The sequence below is a fragment of the Cyprinodon tularosa genome, unplaced genomic scaffold (assembly GCF_016077235.1).
Source record: "Cyprinodon tularosa strain WSP-4 unplaced genomic scaffold, ASM1607723v1 ctg140, whole genome shotgun sequence".
Lineage (NCBI taxonomy): Eukaryota > Metazoa > Chordata > Actinopteri > Cyprinodontiformes > Cyprinodontidae > Cyprinodon > Cyprinodon tularosa.
The window spans coordinates 1441143-1460001 of record NW_024038221.1 but is presented as its reverse complement, the minus strand read 5'-3'; the positions used below and the strand labels follow the sequence as shown (position 1 = coordinate 1460001).

Here is an 18859-nt window from a genome sequence, read left to right as displayed (position 1 = left end):
GGGTTTGCAACGTCCGATGTGTTTTCATTTTTTTTTTTTAGGTGTACACAGGGACAGATTTAACAGTTTCAGAGGATATGCGTCAAAAGTATAAATTGGCCTTAAGAGGTCACTGCTGTCTCTGATTACCGATATTTACGCCATTGCAATGAAGCAAGACAAATGATTAAGAACCAAGCATTTTAATGCTTTAGAACATTGCAGCCACTGAGAATTACTGGTTTTACAAAGGACTATGAGAATAATTGTAGTGTTTTAAGGAACTATGCTGGTCACATGCTCCTAATGACAGTGACTGAAATACATTTTTGAAAGCAAGACAGCTAGGGAAGCAAATTATGATTAAACAGTGGACACTCGGATGGTATATCGTTAAAATATTAACAAAAATTTGTAATTTCTTTCATTTTATCCAATAATTTGTGTTGTTTTAAAACAATGCCGTTGTAACTAGTGTTTGCCCCGATACCGATACCAGTATCGGACGGAGCCCTGATACTGCCCTAAAATGGTGGTATCGGTATCGGCAAGTACCAACCATTTTGAGAGCCATAAGTTTATTCAACTATTGTCCCCCACTCCTAAGAGGCAATAAAAAGTTCTACTGGATTCACTTTGTATTATATTTTTTCCTGCTTCACAAAGGTAGGCAGCAGCTTGACAAAGCCATGATGGCAATTATTTTACATTATTATGGTATCGGTATCGGCCGATACTGCACAGCCAGGTATCGGGTATCGGTATCGGGGCCAAAAAATGGCATCGGCGCAACACTAGTTGTAACATCACAACACACAAAAATGTTATGGAAAAAGCATTTGCTGTACATTACTGACAGGTTTTGTTTTACTCAATTTTCCCAACACTTTTCATTTTTTTCCTAGCAGTCTATTTCTAATTTAACAAATGGGTGATTTTTATGACCACCCTAACACTCCGTCTATAGAGTGATATAACAAAAAAAGAAAGAAAGTAAACTAATGTGACGCTTTTTTTTTATCACGCAGGGTGTTTTGGATGCCTGGATGGAAAAGTTCTTTTATTTTGAAATTGAGCTCGGATGTAGATGCATGTTATTGAGTCTGTTTTTGCTCGGATCTGTTCTCCTCTTCCACTATGCGGCTGGTGCTGGTCGCTATCATTATGCAGGTGGAATCTGCGCAGTGTGCTTCATAATAGAGATCTGCTACAGGGACCTCAACACACCAGTTCATCTGGGCCCCCAATCAGCTGGACACCGCCGTGGAAGAAGGCAGCAACAAGGCATGGGATAAAAGGACAAATTGGATTTTCTTTTCTTCAGACCTTGAAAGTAAAATTTTGAAAATGCTAAAAAAGCAGATGCTATCTTAATAATAAAAAAAAAAATACTTGGATCTGCGAGGAATTATAACAGGGTGCTGTGTTGTTACAAAGTGACTCCTCTCTTGGCGCAGTCCAAGCAGTCGCAGAGGATGTTATCCAGTTCCAAAGGAAGTGAAAGTCCCAAACAGCAAAAAAGGACGTAATCTTTTGGGCATCTCTTCTTTTTGCGCACACCGGAGCTATGGATGAAGGTACCGCCAGCGACACCATCCCAGATCTCAAGGATATAGAGACAAAAATCGGCCGTAAAACCCCCGAGGGTTTGCTGAAGTGGATGCGAGAAGATGCCTGTTCTCTTCGCGGGGAGGGCAAACTGGCCCCTCATCAGGACACCAGCAAAGACACTGGAAGGAAGAGTTTGGATGAAAAGATTAGAAAACTCAGGATGGAGATGGTGAGATTGCGCTGTGCGTTAGTGTCCACCAGTGGATGCTGATCCAGCTGGTCTGTGTCAGTCAGCGCAGTGTGGAGCTGTCACACTGACGCAGATCAACCACCTGATTCAGAAGGTGGTTGTGAACACTTAACCAGATTTCAGGAAATGAATCAGCCACACTGAGGGATAATTCTAGCAGCATCAAATGATTTGAGTTACAGTAAATCGGAATACAGCAGTTTAGAATCAATAAGTTGAAATATTTTTGTAAAATTAATAAAACCTTATTCATTGCACATCATTTTTGCCTTTTACACCCCTGAGGGAGGGATTTGAAAATGCTTTTTTCCATGCAAAGAAATATTTTGTTGGACTGCACTTGGCAGCAAAGAGGAAAGCATATGGTTGGCGTTTTTAGGTAAAAAAAATATAGCCTTTTCAAATAATCAACAGAAAGTTAATATGCAACAGTGCATATTACTTTAGATATCACTTTTACCATAAACATTTTATTATTTCCCTACCTTAGACAAGAAGGTCTCCTTGCCATCTCCCTAATCTTGAGTTACCTTTCAGTTTTTGCAATCTCATTTAAAACTTTAATATTAGTCCTTGTCAAAAGAAACGTTCTCATAAATCTAAAACATTACTCATAAAATTATTTCAACATTCTGGTCAATTGAACTGCACTGTGTAAGAGTACTAAGGAAATAGAGGTGTGTTTGTGTCTGGACCTGTCAGAAATACTATACTAAATATGTTAATAATTAACATCTTAAATTCTAATAATTATATTTCTATGCGGATCTAAATTGGTTAGATAGATTGAGCTCGTCCACCAGAAGCAAATGTTATTTATTTATTTTTTTTTTAGTTTAAATATATAAAAAAATGATTTTGTAATGTTACCAAAACATTAGCAGTTAAAGGTGGGCATGTGAAGGTTATCGGTTGAATGGTCTACCAAGGGTTTTAAAAAGATACACCCTCTAAACTGTTATTCTTCCATTGTTTCAGACTAATTTTAAAAGAAAGTTAGAGAAAGTGCTGAAGTGAGTTGAGTGTTCTTTTTACTTTATGAAGCATTTCAAACCCTCCTTCTAGCTTTGCTATGCATTGGGGTCAGCTGGCTCAAAGCTAAACAAAACTTAGACACAGTTTGTGGAAAAAATACTGTTGGAAATTTTTGTGTTTGTGAAAATCTCACATGGGCCATGTGGTTACAACTTAAAATGAGTGTTCCCTTAAAGGGATAGTTCGGTATTTTTGACATGAATCTGTATGGCATCCCCATCACCAGTGGCATGCAATCACACTGACTTACCCCTGGCAGCGTCCTGTGAGCAGAGTTATCGTCCAGTTTTGGTCAAGCCGAAAGTAGTCCGGCAGGTTTTTAGGACCAGCGAAATAAAACTTTTCTCTTCCCAAAACATTATGTGTTCAAAAGAGTGATATTTTTGCATCCCAAAAATGGGATGCAAAAAGCTCCTAGCTGGGCGGACCGAGACATGCATCTGGCTGTTGTTGAGCTTGCTGTCTGAATGACGGCGCGCACTGATACGAACAGAGAGAAAATAGGACCAATTGATAACGACGTGTGACTTTTTCCACTACAATGTTTTTGGGATGCAAAAATATCACTCTTTTGAACACATAATGTTTTGGGAAGAGAAAAGTTTTATTTCGCTGGTCCTAAAAACCTGCCGGACTACTTTCGGCTTGACCAAAACTGGACGATAACTCTGCTCACAGGACGCTGCCAGGGGTAAGTCAGTGTGATTGCATGCCACTGGTGATGGGGATGCCATACAGATTCATGTCAAAAATACCGAACTATCCCTTTAATTTCCCTTTAAAGAGGCATTACAGAGTTTTCTAATAATGCAGCACCCTTCTGCTCGTTCTCTTACCACACAGACATTCTTTACGAGTTCTTTATCTTTACACACACCTTACACCTTACATGGAGTTGCCTTTGGTGTCCGAGTTCAGCTGGATGCTGGTCGCTTCTTAGTATCAACAAATTCACTCTTGAATCTAACGTGTGCATTGTTTGGTACTGTAGGTCAGACCCATTCAACATGGATGCGCTGTTCGGCGGATGTGACATCAAACTCAAACGGAAAATAGGCTACTGGCTTATAGATGCAACAGCGCTGAACTACTGAGGTGTCAGTCTGCTCATCAAAAAAATGCTATTTTAAAGTTTTTATTTTTTTTATTAATAAAATGTATATAGTGTCTCTTTAGGAAGAGGACGGGAGTGGCGGCCTAGTCGGTAGAGCATAGAGCTTGGAATCCTGAGGTTCTGAGTTTGAGCCCCACTCCCACAGACTGCCACTATCCCCACACTGCTCCCCAACGGAATGGGATAAATGCGAGGTAAATTTCTCCAATGTGAGATCAATAAAGTTTAATAATAATTAACTTCTTTTCAGTTAAACAGTAAGTTGCCAATAAGCTGGTATTATAAACTATTACTATTACCAAAAATGTGTGAATAGTCAAGCCAAACCACGAATAACTTTAGTTAGTTTATTATTTGATGTTGTTAAAAGGGATTATGTTACTTAAAGGTTTAATAATCATCCTTCCACGCTTAAGTAAGCATTGTTAATGTTAATTTCCTTAGTAATACCTACCATTCATTAACTGTTTGAAGCTTCTTATTACAATCAAACCATGCTTGAAAACACATTATCTTTAATTGAAATATTTGCTATCTGCTGTCTGGTTGTATCCAGTTTGCTTGCAAATAATACAAATTTGCAAAATTGGCATTAATTTATTTCTCTACACTTTTTTTCTGACGATACATTAAATTTTTCAGTTCTTAATTATCACCCTCTTCTGTAATGAAGACAAGGCTGCCTGTTCTTTGTTAATGCAAATTTCTGCCCTAGAAAGCTTTCATGTGATCTTGTTTACATAGATCCCTATCCTCCTCCAAGCTGCAGCATAAATCCATTGCTCCAAAGTTGTTTTCTCTTCCCTTACTTCACATGCACGTATTGCATTCCTGCGGCAGATGGAGGCATGCATGCAGCCTGCGGTTCTAAAACAGAGCCATGCACTGCCACACTTAAACAAAGTCAATCATTGTCTGAGGAAGTTTCTTCCAAATGCACTGATTCCATTCAAGGACATCCTATGTTGATATCAGTTTGTTAGATGTAAAGATGGATTTCCCCACAGGACTTTAGTACAAAGCAATGATAGAAAAAAAATCTGCAGCTTTTAAAAAAAGATTTATTTTTTGTGTGCTTTGTGTTCCTTTAAAAGAAACACCTAAAGAAACTCTAAGTTGTTACAAGCATGAGTGGGATAAAAACAGGTTTTATTACCAGATAATAGCAAAGTAAACCCGCTTTATCTACAATTGATATTTTGTACACAACAGTTTGGGAAAGCAGAATGTAGAATGACCTTTAAAGGTGAGCGATTAAATCACTTGCTTCAAGGCACTGATGATATGCAGCAAGAAAGTCATAGGTTTGAATCACAGCAAGGGTTTTTCAGGATTGATCTTTCAACCACCCCTTTAGATGAATGATTTTTATTTGAATTCCTCCCAAAATGTAAAATCATGCTTCCTACATAGGTCTGATTGTGTGTTTGTGAGATTTGCCCATTGTGCACAACACACCCAAGCCATAATTTAAGTGATTTCACTTTGATAAGGTGTAAAATGCACCAGTAAAACTGGGTGACCAGAATTGAAATTCTTCCGCTTTCTTGGACAGCAATAAACTTGGAGGCTAATTTCTTGTTGATTAGGAAATCACTGTGCTTTGATGTGCGCTGCCGGCACAGACGAAAGTACATTGTGTGGATGCTGTCAATGAAAGAACAAGCTTGACTGAGGTCTTTAAAATGACATCAGATGAAGAGCAGATATTAGAAGCTTTTAGAGAGGAAGCTGTTAAGACTTGTCTGCCATTCAAGGTTCAAGAGAGTAATGGAATGTATGAGCTGACACAAATAACATTAAGGTTGAACTGACCACAGCAGAGAAGCTGCATTTCCTCCTTTCAAAGTTTCAGCCTGATGAGTCTGCTGTTTTTGTAATGCTAGCTCTACTAATCAATAGCATAAGAGGCTAATGATAGTTTAAAATGTCATATCTTTATTTAACAATCATAAAATCCATCTATTTTGCACATGTTGCAACTTTATCTCCCCTCTTTTTACAAACCACTCTTGTTCCTGTGACCTCAACACCTTTAATTATAGATAACAGAGTTTTTTTTTTACAGTTTTTCACTGCTTAGCAGAGGTGGGAGATGGCGAGCCATCAAGTTATCGCTATGGGTTGTTCAATTTGAGAAATTGACCCAGAGTGGGGAAGAATGTCCCCAGAATACATTATTTTTAGAGGCCAGTTTGGCTATGGACTCAAACAGGTCCAGTCTTCTCCGGCTTTAACCTCCCATACACTCTGTCACCTAGCAACCACACAAAGCAGGGAAAGAATGGATGCCAAACTTCTTACTACTGTTCTCGGTGCTAATTATATTTTTTAGGAGCTTCAGCAGCAGTACCGTCATTGGGAATATCATATTTATAGTCCCCACACTGCAGAGATATTGGAATCTGAGCTTACATGTCAGCCAAACCCATTTGCACAGGGACAGATAAAAACCTTTCAATAAACCAAACATTACCTGTCACCTATCTGAGGAGGCGACCCGGCCAGAGGCTGCTGATGAATGGGAAACCTACTGACAGCGCACCGCCGGTATGTGGGGGTCTGAGCGGCTCCGACAGAAATAATATTGGAATATCTGGATGAACTGACAGCAATGATTAATATTTCAGTTGGACTTTCTCACTTAAAAACATATTAAAACTACTTTATTCCCACTGATCACAACAAATATAGCTGCAAGACAAAGAAAGGATAGAGTAGCTCCGCCCAACGCGCATCAGACACACTTTTGCACCGCGCAGCCAGAGCAGCAAAGCTGCTTCAGCCGTGCGTCAGAACTAACTGGTACAAGCAGCAAAAATGAAGCAGCAGAAGCGTGAACGTAGCATTACTTTGAACGGCCGGTTCACACCAATGTCGAGCGGCTGAAGTTTCTTTGTCAGACCTCCCGGAATAACAGCAAGCACAGCGTTCATTTGTTTCACCATGTTTTTCACATCGGCTGTGAGATGGGCACGCATGGAGTCACAGAATAACAGCGATGGTGATGCGTGGAAAAAACCACCTGGTCTCCTTACATACAACTTCCTCATCCACTCTTTCATCATGAGTTCTGCATAAAGCACATACCTGTTTTTTTTATCCCTTTCATGCATGAATTATGATAGTATATGTTATGATTTTTTTACCAAGTGTTTTTATTACTCTTTATGAATGAAAAAAACATTTTCATCAATTTTTTTTTAAAATATACTTTCTTTAGGGAGTTGCATAATGTCCAACTTAGTGGACACATTACTTACAAATTTTTAATAACACAGAATCAATTCTTGGAATTTATACTTGATACTTGATGTCCCCATTTTTTTTTTACCTGCAAGGATCACCTAGAATAGAAGGAATGAGCAGATATTCCTCTCCCTCACAACCCATGTGCTCCTCTGTCGGCCATTTTGTTTTTTTGAGGAAAAAAAAAAGTCACTTGCAAAGGCTGACGAGTAGGTGGCAGTTTGACAAGTGGCAGGATGATACATTAGCGTCCACTGTAGTAACATATGTGCAAATGTGACATTAAAACATGGTCATTTAAAAGAAAACAACCATTTAATAACTGTCCACTGTAGTGACCACTATGCATGAAAGGGTTAAACACAATCCACTCCCACACGTCCCCCTTTAACGTTCTCACGGTGGTCTCAACAACGTCCGCAGTAACAACACACTATAGAGCGCGCCGCACATTTTGAGGGGAAAAAAAGATGTTTATATGCGCCTTATAGTCATGAAAATACGGTACTTGTATCATATTAAACTGCACTTACAATATTTATCAATGTTCTGCACCATTTCCCTTTTTCCTCTGAGCACTGAGCAGTCAGTTTGCTTAGACTGGCAATGAATCATGGGATACCCACGGCTACCAAGGATACACCGGACCTGTCTTTCAAAACAGGTCAAAAGAAGGCTGCAATAGTTGTGCAGCATATTTAATATATTTGTTCTTCTCAGCCACTAAACCAGGTGAGTCTGCAGAATTTAATTCACTGTACAGGTTGGACTCACCTGGTTCAGTGGCTGGGCAGAACAAATGCATGACATAGAGATTACTTGAGGGCTCCACATCTCCCACCTCTACTGCTTAGTCCTGTTTTTCTCCTAGACACAGGAGTGGGCCCACCTTTTACTGCGACTATGTGCTCTTTTTCACCTCATAGGGCAAGGAAACTGTTTTAAAGCTCATTTAGATCGCTGTTTCTTTCCCGGGCAGAACTACCTGTGGAGCATTTTCTAAAATGCAGTTGAAAGTATTTATGGATCAGCGCTCTCAAGTCATTTTGTATGTCTGCTTCTATCTCCTTGAACCCTCTGTCAACCTTGACAAAAAGCACCTCATACTGTAACTAGCTCTACTGCAGGTTTCTTCCTGTTAAAAGGCAGTTTTTCCTCTCCACCGTTGCTTACCGTAATACCATTGGTATTAAAGAATTACAGTAGCCCAGCCTTAAAGTCACAAAAGCATGGACTAGTTTCTCAGCATCACCCCTGGAGAAAATAGCTGTGATTTTTGCAATATTTCAGATGTGAAAGAAGGAAATTTTAGTTTTGAAGGTGACTTTTAAAAATCCACCAACTACATACCTATATAGGGGGTACACTATTCATTAGAGCAAGAATTTTAAGCCCACAGAATATTATTTCAATGACTCCTATCAAGAGTACAGAACAGCAACTTACTATTCTGCAGATGGTGTAACCTTTAGATAGGTCCTCTTGTGTATTGTGTGTTCGTACTTTATTCATCTCAGGGTGTGGTGTACAGTAGTGTAATGAGAGTGCAGAGGAGTAGATATGAACACTGCACTTTCATCAGCTATCTGCTTAGTGAGATTTACAGTAATGCACGTGCGATGAGCCTGTAGAGTAATGTAAAACAGGAAAGCTTATATGCACACAGGATTGTGCACACACTGTAGCTAAGACGCACAATTTGAATTTGTGTGTTTTTAGCACATTCCACTGTGCCGATAAGCTAATTAGAACAGCATTATGAGGCAGGTTGTTAATGAGTGAAGTAATGTCAGCATCCTTTTATGTAGTAGCTTGAACCATTCTGTTATTTATCTGTCACGGTGTAAGCACAGCTTTGGGAGAGGGCCCGCAACATCTGTCTGCTGTCACATCACGTGCTTATCTTATGTGTGCGTTTGTATGTCGTAAGTAACTTAGGATAAGATCAGTGAACTGCACCACACCAAATGAAGCATTACTTTTCATCAAGGGATTTTTTTTGACTGCTGTATGGTTCTGGCTTAGATTTTAAGTCAACAGCTCAGGATATTATGATCACTGTTCTTAACAACTATAGGTGTTTAGAATACTCTCAAAGCACCAAGTTCTATCTAGGTTTTATAAAGCTGTGCCCCTCAGATAAAAGGGTTGGTTGGGACTTTTACTCACTTCTAGAAACGCAGTATGGTTAGACCAACAATGTGTCCACTATTTGTCCACTACGACAGAAATCACTGTATGTTTAAATGAGTCATGGTGACGTATTAAAACTACAGAATCAATTCACATTGCTGATTCGGTTCAGTGAATTGTCCTGGGAACTTTAAAATATAAAATAAATTACACCTACAGTTGGTATAGTTTGTTTTCACACAGATTTCTAGACCAGGCCAAATAATGGAATGCAGAACTGAGAATGGAGCTGGTAGACAAGAAAAAAAAGCATAAAGAAGTATGTCTGTCACATTGGGATTCTATTACCCTAGTTTTTTTTTTTTTATATAGCTGTGTCTGCACCTCTTTCCTACTCCATAAAGCCTAAAGAGGCATTTTTAAATCCTTTGTCTGCTCTTCTTTTTCTCCAACTCAAATAGAATGTTTTGCTTTACATCCTGTTTCCCTGGGATGGTCATGCATTCACACTCCAGGGTCAGAATGAAGGTGCAAGGACCGGCAGTTTTTACCGTGCCAGTGTGCAGTTCTACCATTCATCTCACTGACCTGCATTGGGCTCACAGTGATCTGCTCTGGAAACCAGACTCTGAACAAAACATTCAGAAAGGTTGGATGTGAAAGTAGCTTAGTAACCATATGGGGCTGCCGTTTCTTTTAGTGGCCCAGGTTAATCACAGCAGTAATTTGAAATAGGACTACCTCTGAACCTATGAATTTTACATTGCTTAAATTTAGACACCTGAAGATTTCAACACTGTTTGCTTAATCAAGCTCTTATTGAATTGAATTTCTCAAACCTCACCGGAATACAACTGAAAAACCATGCCTTATAAAGGCCCGACATATCCCAAGATAATAACATATTTAAGATTAAAGTATGTGTTAAGCTTGCAAACAAGTCCTTTTCATTTTAACTGTTCTGATTGATCTTTGTCTCCTTCTCTAGGACACATAAAGTCAGTGCAAAGTAAGCACTGAACACGCAAACAGGGCTGTGGAAAATCTCCCCTGCTGCTTTTAGCTGTCATTGCAGGATTGTGCCTAATTAAATTATTACCAAACAAATTTTATCACTGCCCTGTTTACAAACACTTCTACAGCCAATCTCTGATGAAATTTTAGTCTAGTTTATTCACTCCAAACCAAACCCGATGGCTTGGAATTCAAATTAGAATACAATTAGTGGAACCATGATCATATTTTGTATTTAATTGCTTAGAAAAAAAAAATCACATTCATCTGTAACCAGTTAGTTCCATTGTTATGAAAGCTGTTCGTCTTAGATTTAGGGCTCAGTTTAGCTCAAAATTAAAAGCTGTTGTTTTTTGTTGATTTATACAATAATCAGCTAAATCTACAATTCATTTCTCTTAACATATTTAATATTATTTCTTTATATGAGATTTAGACATGAATGCCCCGTAGAAAAGGGCATTTGAAATTTCATGGAGGAATGGAGACAGATGGTTTATTTCAGGGTGAATGGAGTGTGCAAGGACACCGTCTGTCTGCAGATGACCGGAGAGACTCAGAAGGTGAAAAAGCAGACAGCGACACCAGAGGATACGGAAGACAGAATGTGTGTTTATGCTGCTACTGAATGAGATAACTGGTGTCCCAGCTGGCAGTGATTCAGCAGTCAGTTTGTGAGCTATGTGACATTGGAAAGTTGTTTTTTTTTTCCATTTGGGTGGGTCTGTGTCACGGTTCATGCTCCTACTGGCTGCGCTATCATTTCTACTGAAAAAAAAACCCCAACATAATATTAAACTTCCCACTAATCAGATTGTGGTTGTGGGCAAAAAGCGGCTGTTGGTATTTCTGGTCTTTTATAATTTCTTCTGGGTTGTTTGTTCTTTTGCTTCAGAAAGGACAGAGTTTGTCTAAACCAACAGTTGGTATCCGTTAATAATTAATAGAATTCTAATTAAGTAAAGCCATCAGTCCTTTTGAAATGGTTAAAAACGATCTTACATAATAGATGAGGTAAAATAAGGCCCCAGTAAAGGCCATGCACTAACAAGAATTGTGAGTGCTGACATTTAATTTTAACACCAATTTATTTCGAAAAAGGTCATGTGGATTTTCTCTACTCTAAAAACTATGAAATGTACCTAACAGCTTACAGACAAACAACACCAATCTCTGAAGATGTGTTTCTCAGTTTTTTATTTTGCTGATTGTATTAAGAAACACTTAGGTACTGATTTTTATGTGCTTTTCCTCTTAAAGTACTTTTGTGTGCAGTTCACAGTGTTCAGGTCCAGGTAAGCTACCGTGACAGTAGCATCTCCATCTTGTTTGAGTTAAAGGCACTTGTTTTGGAATTCTCAGTCAGTAAACTTTATTAGCTTATTGAGTTTCTTTATGTTAATTGTCCTGATGCGGCTGCCCCACAGATGATGACAGAAGAAATCCCACTTTTCACAATAGACTCATGGAAAATGGAAATTTTGAGCTCTTTGGAATAAAGAACATCCATCCATCCATTCATCCATCCATCCATCCATCCATCATCTCCCATTAATCCGTCGGGGTTGGGGTAAGACTGGTGCCTATCTCCAGCAGTCTGTGAGCGAAAAGCAGGGTAGACACTGGACAGGTCATACATTACCGGGCAATTCCTTGTTTTAAATTCATTTCGTTTTTTGTTTACATTTCACTTAGAAAAAAATAATAATAATCCCTTAAAACTCCAAAAATAATTTCTGTAGGTGTATTTAATTTTTTTTTTTATCACAACGATAATTGTTTATTTAAATAGCTGTTTCCCATTAAAAAAAAAATAATAAATGTGGAGGGACATTTTTTATATCTATCGGCAATGTTTCACTTTTCTATATTATTTTCATACATAAATTTTAAACATTCCCATACCCAGTAAAATATATCCTCTATAAAGAAAAAATGTTTTACAGTGCAAAAGACAAGTGCTACAGGATAATGAGCTTAACAGATTCATATGGATAAACGAGATGATGCCTCATGCCTGAGTTGTTTGCATGAAATGTGTCTTTGGCTGTTCTGTGTACTGATGTCTTTAAACATGAAAAAATCATTAGTGATGGCTTGATTTTTTTCCCCCCTAGAACTCCATGTTCCACTTCCATCTTGTCTGAAAATCCCCCCCACACGCCTTTTCCTGCCAAAAGTGGCCTTTCTGTCGTGAGCAAGTCTAAATTCGCTACACAATTTAAAAATATTAAACAATAACAATAGGTCTGAAAGAAATCATCTATAACATAAAAATTGATAAGCAACATTGACACAAATGCTTAGTAAATGTTTAGATGAGCTATTCCAGGCATCCCCAAACTCAGTCCTTGAGGCCCGCTGTCCTGCAGGTTTTAGAGGTTTCCTTGCTCCAGCACAGCTGATTTTAATTGAAAGCTGATTAACAGGCTTTTGGTCTACTGCAATTAGCTGTGCTAAAGCAGGGAAACCTCTAAAACCTGCAAGACAGCGGGCCTTGAGGACCGAGGTTGGGGATGCCTGAGCTATTCTACAAATTTATATAAATAAATTAATCTTTAGTTTAAAGTTCACCGTTTTTCTTTGGTAATTTACACAACAAGTAATCAACAAAATTCACTCCTGTTCAACGTTTAGTTGTATACTGACACATGGTGGCTTCGTAAACCTAGTCGATGATATACTTTACTGTAGGCAAATAGTTCCGCTGCTGACTGAAGCACATGGCCTCCGTTAGCATTATGCCACCTCAGCGCTGAAAGGCTCTGAGCTACTTTTATCACCACTCTCATTAAGCACCCGGACGCTGCCAGACAGAAACTGCTTGTGCCAGGTTGCCAGCAGGTTCAGAGTCACGCATGCAGGAAGCTGTTTTTGATGATCTCTAGAACCCATTCATGCCAGTCTTCTCTGTAAACAGTCAGTGGGATTTTAATCCCTAGAAAACATTATTTGTCTGTATATGTTAGAATATGACCATGAAGAGGTATTACAGTACACAGACTGATCATTTCAATGCGTTTTATTACCTCCAGCTTAAGTGATTTGGATCTATTATGTGTTGGGTGGAGACGTGATGTCTCTTAAAACATTGTTGTACTTTCTTAACATAACCAATTTTCCCACATTGGAGTGGACTTGTTGGGTCTTTTGCAACATGTTGACATGAATTTTTTTTGACCTGATGGCCTTTAAATCTGTCCTTAAATCTACTTTTTAAGAAACAGCCACAATGACAAACCTTACCATTGTCAGTAAAGTTTCTGTTCACTTTTATTTTTGAGTTTGTAAGACTCCAGAGAGTCACAATTACAAGACAATTTGTTAAAATAGTATTTAAGCAAGATGAAAGTACAAAAAGCACAAATCTACTATGTTTTCTCATTGCCATTGTTACAACAGATGTCATTGGGTTTAAAAGACAGATTTAACCTTGGACGAACATCAGATTTTGTGGGGGCAGGATTGTAAATGAAAGTTGAAAAAAAAAAAGAATTAGTAGGGAGAACCTGAGGAAAACTGGATACTGAATGCCTTCAGTGGTAAAGGAACAGTCGTGATGAGAGATTATAATTAAGTGAAACCTTAGTGTTGCGTGACATATATATCACCCTCTGGTGTGCACTTCACTGCAGACGTCTGCAAAACGATTCTAAGGAAGAATTTTCCATGACCACAGAGACATTTTTTTCCCTCAGTGTTCAGCTGAACATTTTGCAGTTGAATATAGTTGCTAATTTTGTGTAATTATTACTTTTTTATCCAGATGTCACTGTTTGGAATAGCACTTTTGGAAAGGTATGGAAATGTTCATGACATTAAAAATGCTGGTTAAGACCACTAATGTGTCAAACTTTCCTCTCTGTTCAATTTTAATCTCTCTGCTTCTTTTGCAGAGCAAATTTAGTCATATTTTCCTTTTCATCTGTGAGACTGTGTCTTCTCTAAATTGTTTCCTATTTATAGTAATGGGGCCTCCACCTGCTTGTGTCCGTTATACATCTCTTCCAATTATGGTCATCTTTATAACCTTAATAACCTCTATAATAGTGTTAGCACATGTGTGCAGAACCAATAGCTGGCTGTTCTATATGCTTTCCAGACGTATCCTGTGGATTCCCTTTGTAGAAATAATTTGGTGTCAGTAAACATTTTCCTGCTTTCCCACTTTTCTAATATATTATTTTGGTTTGCCATTCATCTAATGGAGATCAGCCCTTGACTTTTTTTAAGCTGGATAAATTTAAGACCGTATCACATGATGATCATATCAAACATTGTTTAGTAAAGTAAATTAATTAGAACATATTTTTTTTCTCTTAATATGCAGTTAAAAATCTCAGTAAACAAAGAGTGGTATAGTAGAGGATATAGTAAGAGTAATGTTTATATATGAGTTTATAATATATCATGTGTAATACAAACCAATTAATGTGGAATAATTGTCTCTAAGGCAGAGGTCTAAATATTATAAATATTTTATGAAATTGTGTTATATCAAACTGTTTGTATAGTCGCTCTATTACAGATGGAGTAATGTAACAAAAGTAATTTGGCCCTGGGATTATTAAAGTATTTCTGATTCTGATTCCTCATTGATGGGACAGGTATTGTGAAAAAAAACGGTGTCCAGCTTGAAAGAGCTCCTGTGTGTCGCTAAATGTGTGCATTGATGAATGAAAGACACCTTCTGCCTCCATTTATATATTTACCATACTACAGTGTGTTGAATTCATAATTGGAGATGGCAAAACTGAACATCTTTCAGTGGGCACTGCTTTACACATCTAGAACCAATAATCAATCAGTGTCACTTGTTGGATACATATTTACAAATTTTCAAGATATCTCCTTTATTTTGCCTACAGGCTTATCTTCGCTCAGTGGATGTCAAGATTCTGCAACAACTGCTGGCGGTCCACGAGGGCATTGAGGCTGTGAAGTGGCTGATGGACGAGCGCAGCACACTAACCAGTCATTGCAGCAGCCTGACCAGCAGTCAGTACAGTCTGGGCGAGGGCCCTGACACGTCTTGGAGAGGTTCCTGGAGCAGTCTGCAGGACCCCACTAATGACAAGCTTGACAACATCTCAATTGGCAGCTACCTGGATACTTTGGCTGATGACATGGACGAGTACTGCCCTTCCAGCTCAGAGTCTGTCATTTGCTCAACCACACCACTGGTTTCAGAAACTTCTCCTGGGGGCAACATAGCTGGAGGCCCTAAAGTGTCTGGAGCAGGTTCTGCTCTGGGAGTGAGGGCTAATAATGGGTCTGGAAATCGGATTCAGTCTGGAACAAGTGACAGAGATGAAGTGCTAGGGGGACCTGGGGTGAGCACTACTATTAAAGGGTCTGGAGTAAGTGAGGCTGGAAAATCAGCAGATCCTATCAGGTCTTACCAAGTCAAGTCAGACAGCTCTAAGGAAGAGATTCCAGTGTGGACTAAGCCTGCAGAGATGGATAATGGTAGCTCTGTTTCAAAAGACAATGCCAAAACACAAGCAATGAAGGCCAATGGTGCTCTGAAAAAACCTGCAACACAGAGTGGCAGTCCAACTCGCAAAGGCCTTGTTGACAAACTGGGAACGAGCCAGAGCCCAAAAGCTAAACAATACAAAAATGGAAAGATTGACCTGGATACATGTAAAATGAATGGCAAAATGAACCTGGAGTATGACGCTCATTGGCTGTGGGTGCAGTCACAAGAAGATGTGACATTTTTGTAAAAAGGATAATCACATGGGAGCCTAAATGAAGGGAAGTACAGTGATAAATTAACACACTTAGTTAAATAAACAGGGCATGGTAGCTATCCACGTGTTTATCAACCCTTCCCTCTTGTGACTGCACTATTTTTTCTAGAAAGCATTGATGTCATATTGTTTTGGCAGTGCTGCCGATATCAGATGTAGGGAAATTGATATAAAAATGAAGTACCTTTTGTCTCAGGATATAATGCAATGCCGCACATGCCATAACTTTAATTTTATATATATATATATATATATATATATATATATATATATATATATATATATATATATATATATATATATATATATATATATATATATATATATATGTATGTATAATTTACCTGTAGAAAAGCACAGTGGCATAGTTTGCCAGAGAGTTAGACTATGATGACAGATTCTGCAATGTGGTAATGGTTTCCAAAGGAAATATTGTCCTAATGGGAAATAATTGCTTTATCTGATGTTTTTTTATTTCACTGGGTTTAAAATGTGAAAAAACTCTCCAGGTTCTTCTCATGATCATTTTCATGAGTCCAATCCCATGATGTAGGATGTTCCAAAAACATTGCCACTAGTATAGTTAGATCTGCTAGATCTAAGTGGAGAAAATTACAATATTAGTTTTTTCATACAGCGAATCCCCAAAAACTGTACAGTAAAAACTCCCTCATATACGTTGTAATGGGGTTTCCCAGTTATTATAGACAATTTTTCTTAGTGCATTGTCCCAAAATGTGTGTTCAAGTGACTATGTTGAGTTTGTGGGCATGTCATTACCTAAAACATTCCTCTAACCAATAGAAACCTTTGGTGTCTAAAGAGAAAGGCACTAAGGTTTAAAATCATTTTACAAAAACAATATACCACTAATAGTATATTTGTCGCTATACAGTTTACTACTGTGCAGGCATGTATAATAATGTAAATTCACGATACAGTTACTCTGTGCATCTGTTATTAGTGGTGATTGACTGTGTGAAAATCCTAAAAATAGCCTATTGATTTTTCTCAGTTTTATGCAATGAAAAAGTTGTGCCTCTTTGATGTAAACCTTAATGTCACGCTGAAGATTAATGTCGTCAGAGCCTATATGCCTTGGTTTCTTTGTTAACTACGCTTTTGCATCTGCTTGCGTGTACAGATATAGATAACCCAGGACTCTGTGTGCTTTTTGAGAGCGGACTGGTAAATGTGTTATGTCGGCTGGGTAGATGTTGCATGCCTGGTGCTGAAAGCTTTAGTACTTGATTTGCGGCGATGGTGTGGAAGACGGAACAATCAGACAAGAAAAGCAATATTTCAAAGACATATTTCAATCTGTAGCCACCGAATTACTAGAGTGGGCTTATTTAGCAAGTATAAATCCCATAACATGTTCTGTTTTTGGATTACCAGGATATTTATGAACAGTAAAAGATGAGTCCCAAAGGTTTTACAAACATTTTTTGGCTCATCCATCACATTGTTACTGTTGCTTTTGTCAGCCAGCAAGTAAGCATAGGAATTTTAATGGGTTGGTGGGATGATTCTGAGCTGCACATTTTGCATTACCTGTGCATGGCATTGAGCCAATAGTAAAAAATAATTGGTAGAATAAAATTATTACAAGGCATGCATCATCTTTTTGATTTATTTATTTTTTAGTTTTTTAGGGTTTTAGTACACAATACATCAGTTCTCATGTTTGAAATTTAGATATTTGTAAAAAGTGTAACAAAAAAAAAAAGTGAGCTCAAGGCCTGCAAAGAACCCAGCAGAGCTTTGCAAACTTTTGACTTAGGTCTGGAAGCATGAACATTGTTCGACTTTGCCTAATAGTATGACAATCAAAGACAAAAAAATAAGAATTATAGCAAAGTTTGCGGTTTGAAAAGTTCACAAAGTAACACATAGTGGAGTGATTTAGCAGTGAGGAGATTGTTGTCTTGGAAAAATAAAAAGCTGGAATCCTATCTAGGGATTTCACAGTTATGTGTGGCAATCTGCCTTTTTTGCACCCCAGTAGTGAATGATAAATTGTGCACATTTTAATTCAAAACACTGAAATCTAGATAGACAGTTTTACTTTGGCTCACAACCATCAGAAACGTTTTCTCTCAAAAGTGTTACTAGAAAACCTCATAAATTCTTTAAGCACACCATGTAGTGAAGTCTGTAAATGCAACGTATAGACTCTTTGTTTTACCCTTGAAAGTTTACCTACTCTACAGTACTGCAGTCCTTCAGCACTTTGAGTTCCCACTAGATGTTTAGACCCTACAAAGTCTACATAAATAAGTATTGTCCTCAGTACTGTGGACAATACTTATTTGTGGTATCAGCCTGGTTTACATATATTTCTCATTTATATGCAAAAAGTGTTGGAAAAAAAGAACCTGCAAATCAGACGTCTTTCCATCTGGTTTTGGAGTGATTTAGGTGATGCAAACTTAATTTCATCATACAGTGACGCTATTCCTGGCTGTAATAAACAGGAAAAGGGGTTAGCAAGCAAGCATGGACCACAGATCAGTAATGGACCAAGGTTTGAATAAATAAGTTGCAATCTGGCAAGATGTGCTTACTTTCTTATGCCAGCTAGCATTAGTGATGGCACATGCCAACTGGAGACGTCAAGAGAGGAATGTTATTCTTATGCTGGTATTCAGGACTTTGGCAACAGAAACAGATGATCAGTTATGTGGGCTAAATGTTTGCTTTATCAGAAGCTATTGGCAAAATGTGTTTCCATATCTTTAGTGCATTTACTTTTTTTGAAAAGTTAAAAACCACCTT

General features: G+C 38.2%; 1 protein-coding gene across 1 annotated transcript; it reads left to right on the top strand.

Annotated features, from left to right (window-relative positions):
• The first annotated feature begins 1100 nt into the window (after window positions 1-1100).
• lurap1 (leucine rich adaptor protein 1) lies at window positions 1101-17792 on the top strand. The gene is made up of 2 exons (XM_038278388.1): window positions 1101-1759; window positions 15194-17792. Exons 1-2 carry the CDS (start codon window positions 1547-1549, stop codon window positions 16052-16054), a joined length of 1074 nt encoding a protein of 357 aa, XP_038134316.1. The 5' UTR covers window positions 1101-1546; the 3' UTR covers window positions 16055-17792.
• Window positions 17793-18859: the final 1067 nt, after the last annotated feature.

Bases quoted from the DNA above. Each gene is read 5' to 3' on its own strand.
- lurap1 (XM_038278388.1), top strand. From the start codon at position 1,547: ATGGATGAAGGTACCGCCAGCGACACCATCCCAGATCTCAAGGATATA. The intron at 1,760-15,193 runs GTGAGATTGCGC...TTTTGCCTACAG, and splicing joins GAAAACTCAGGATGGAGATG to GCTTATCTTCGCTCAGTGGA.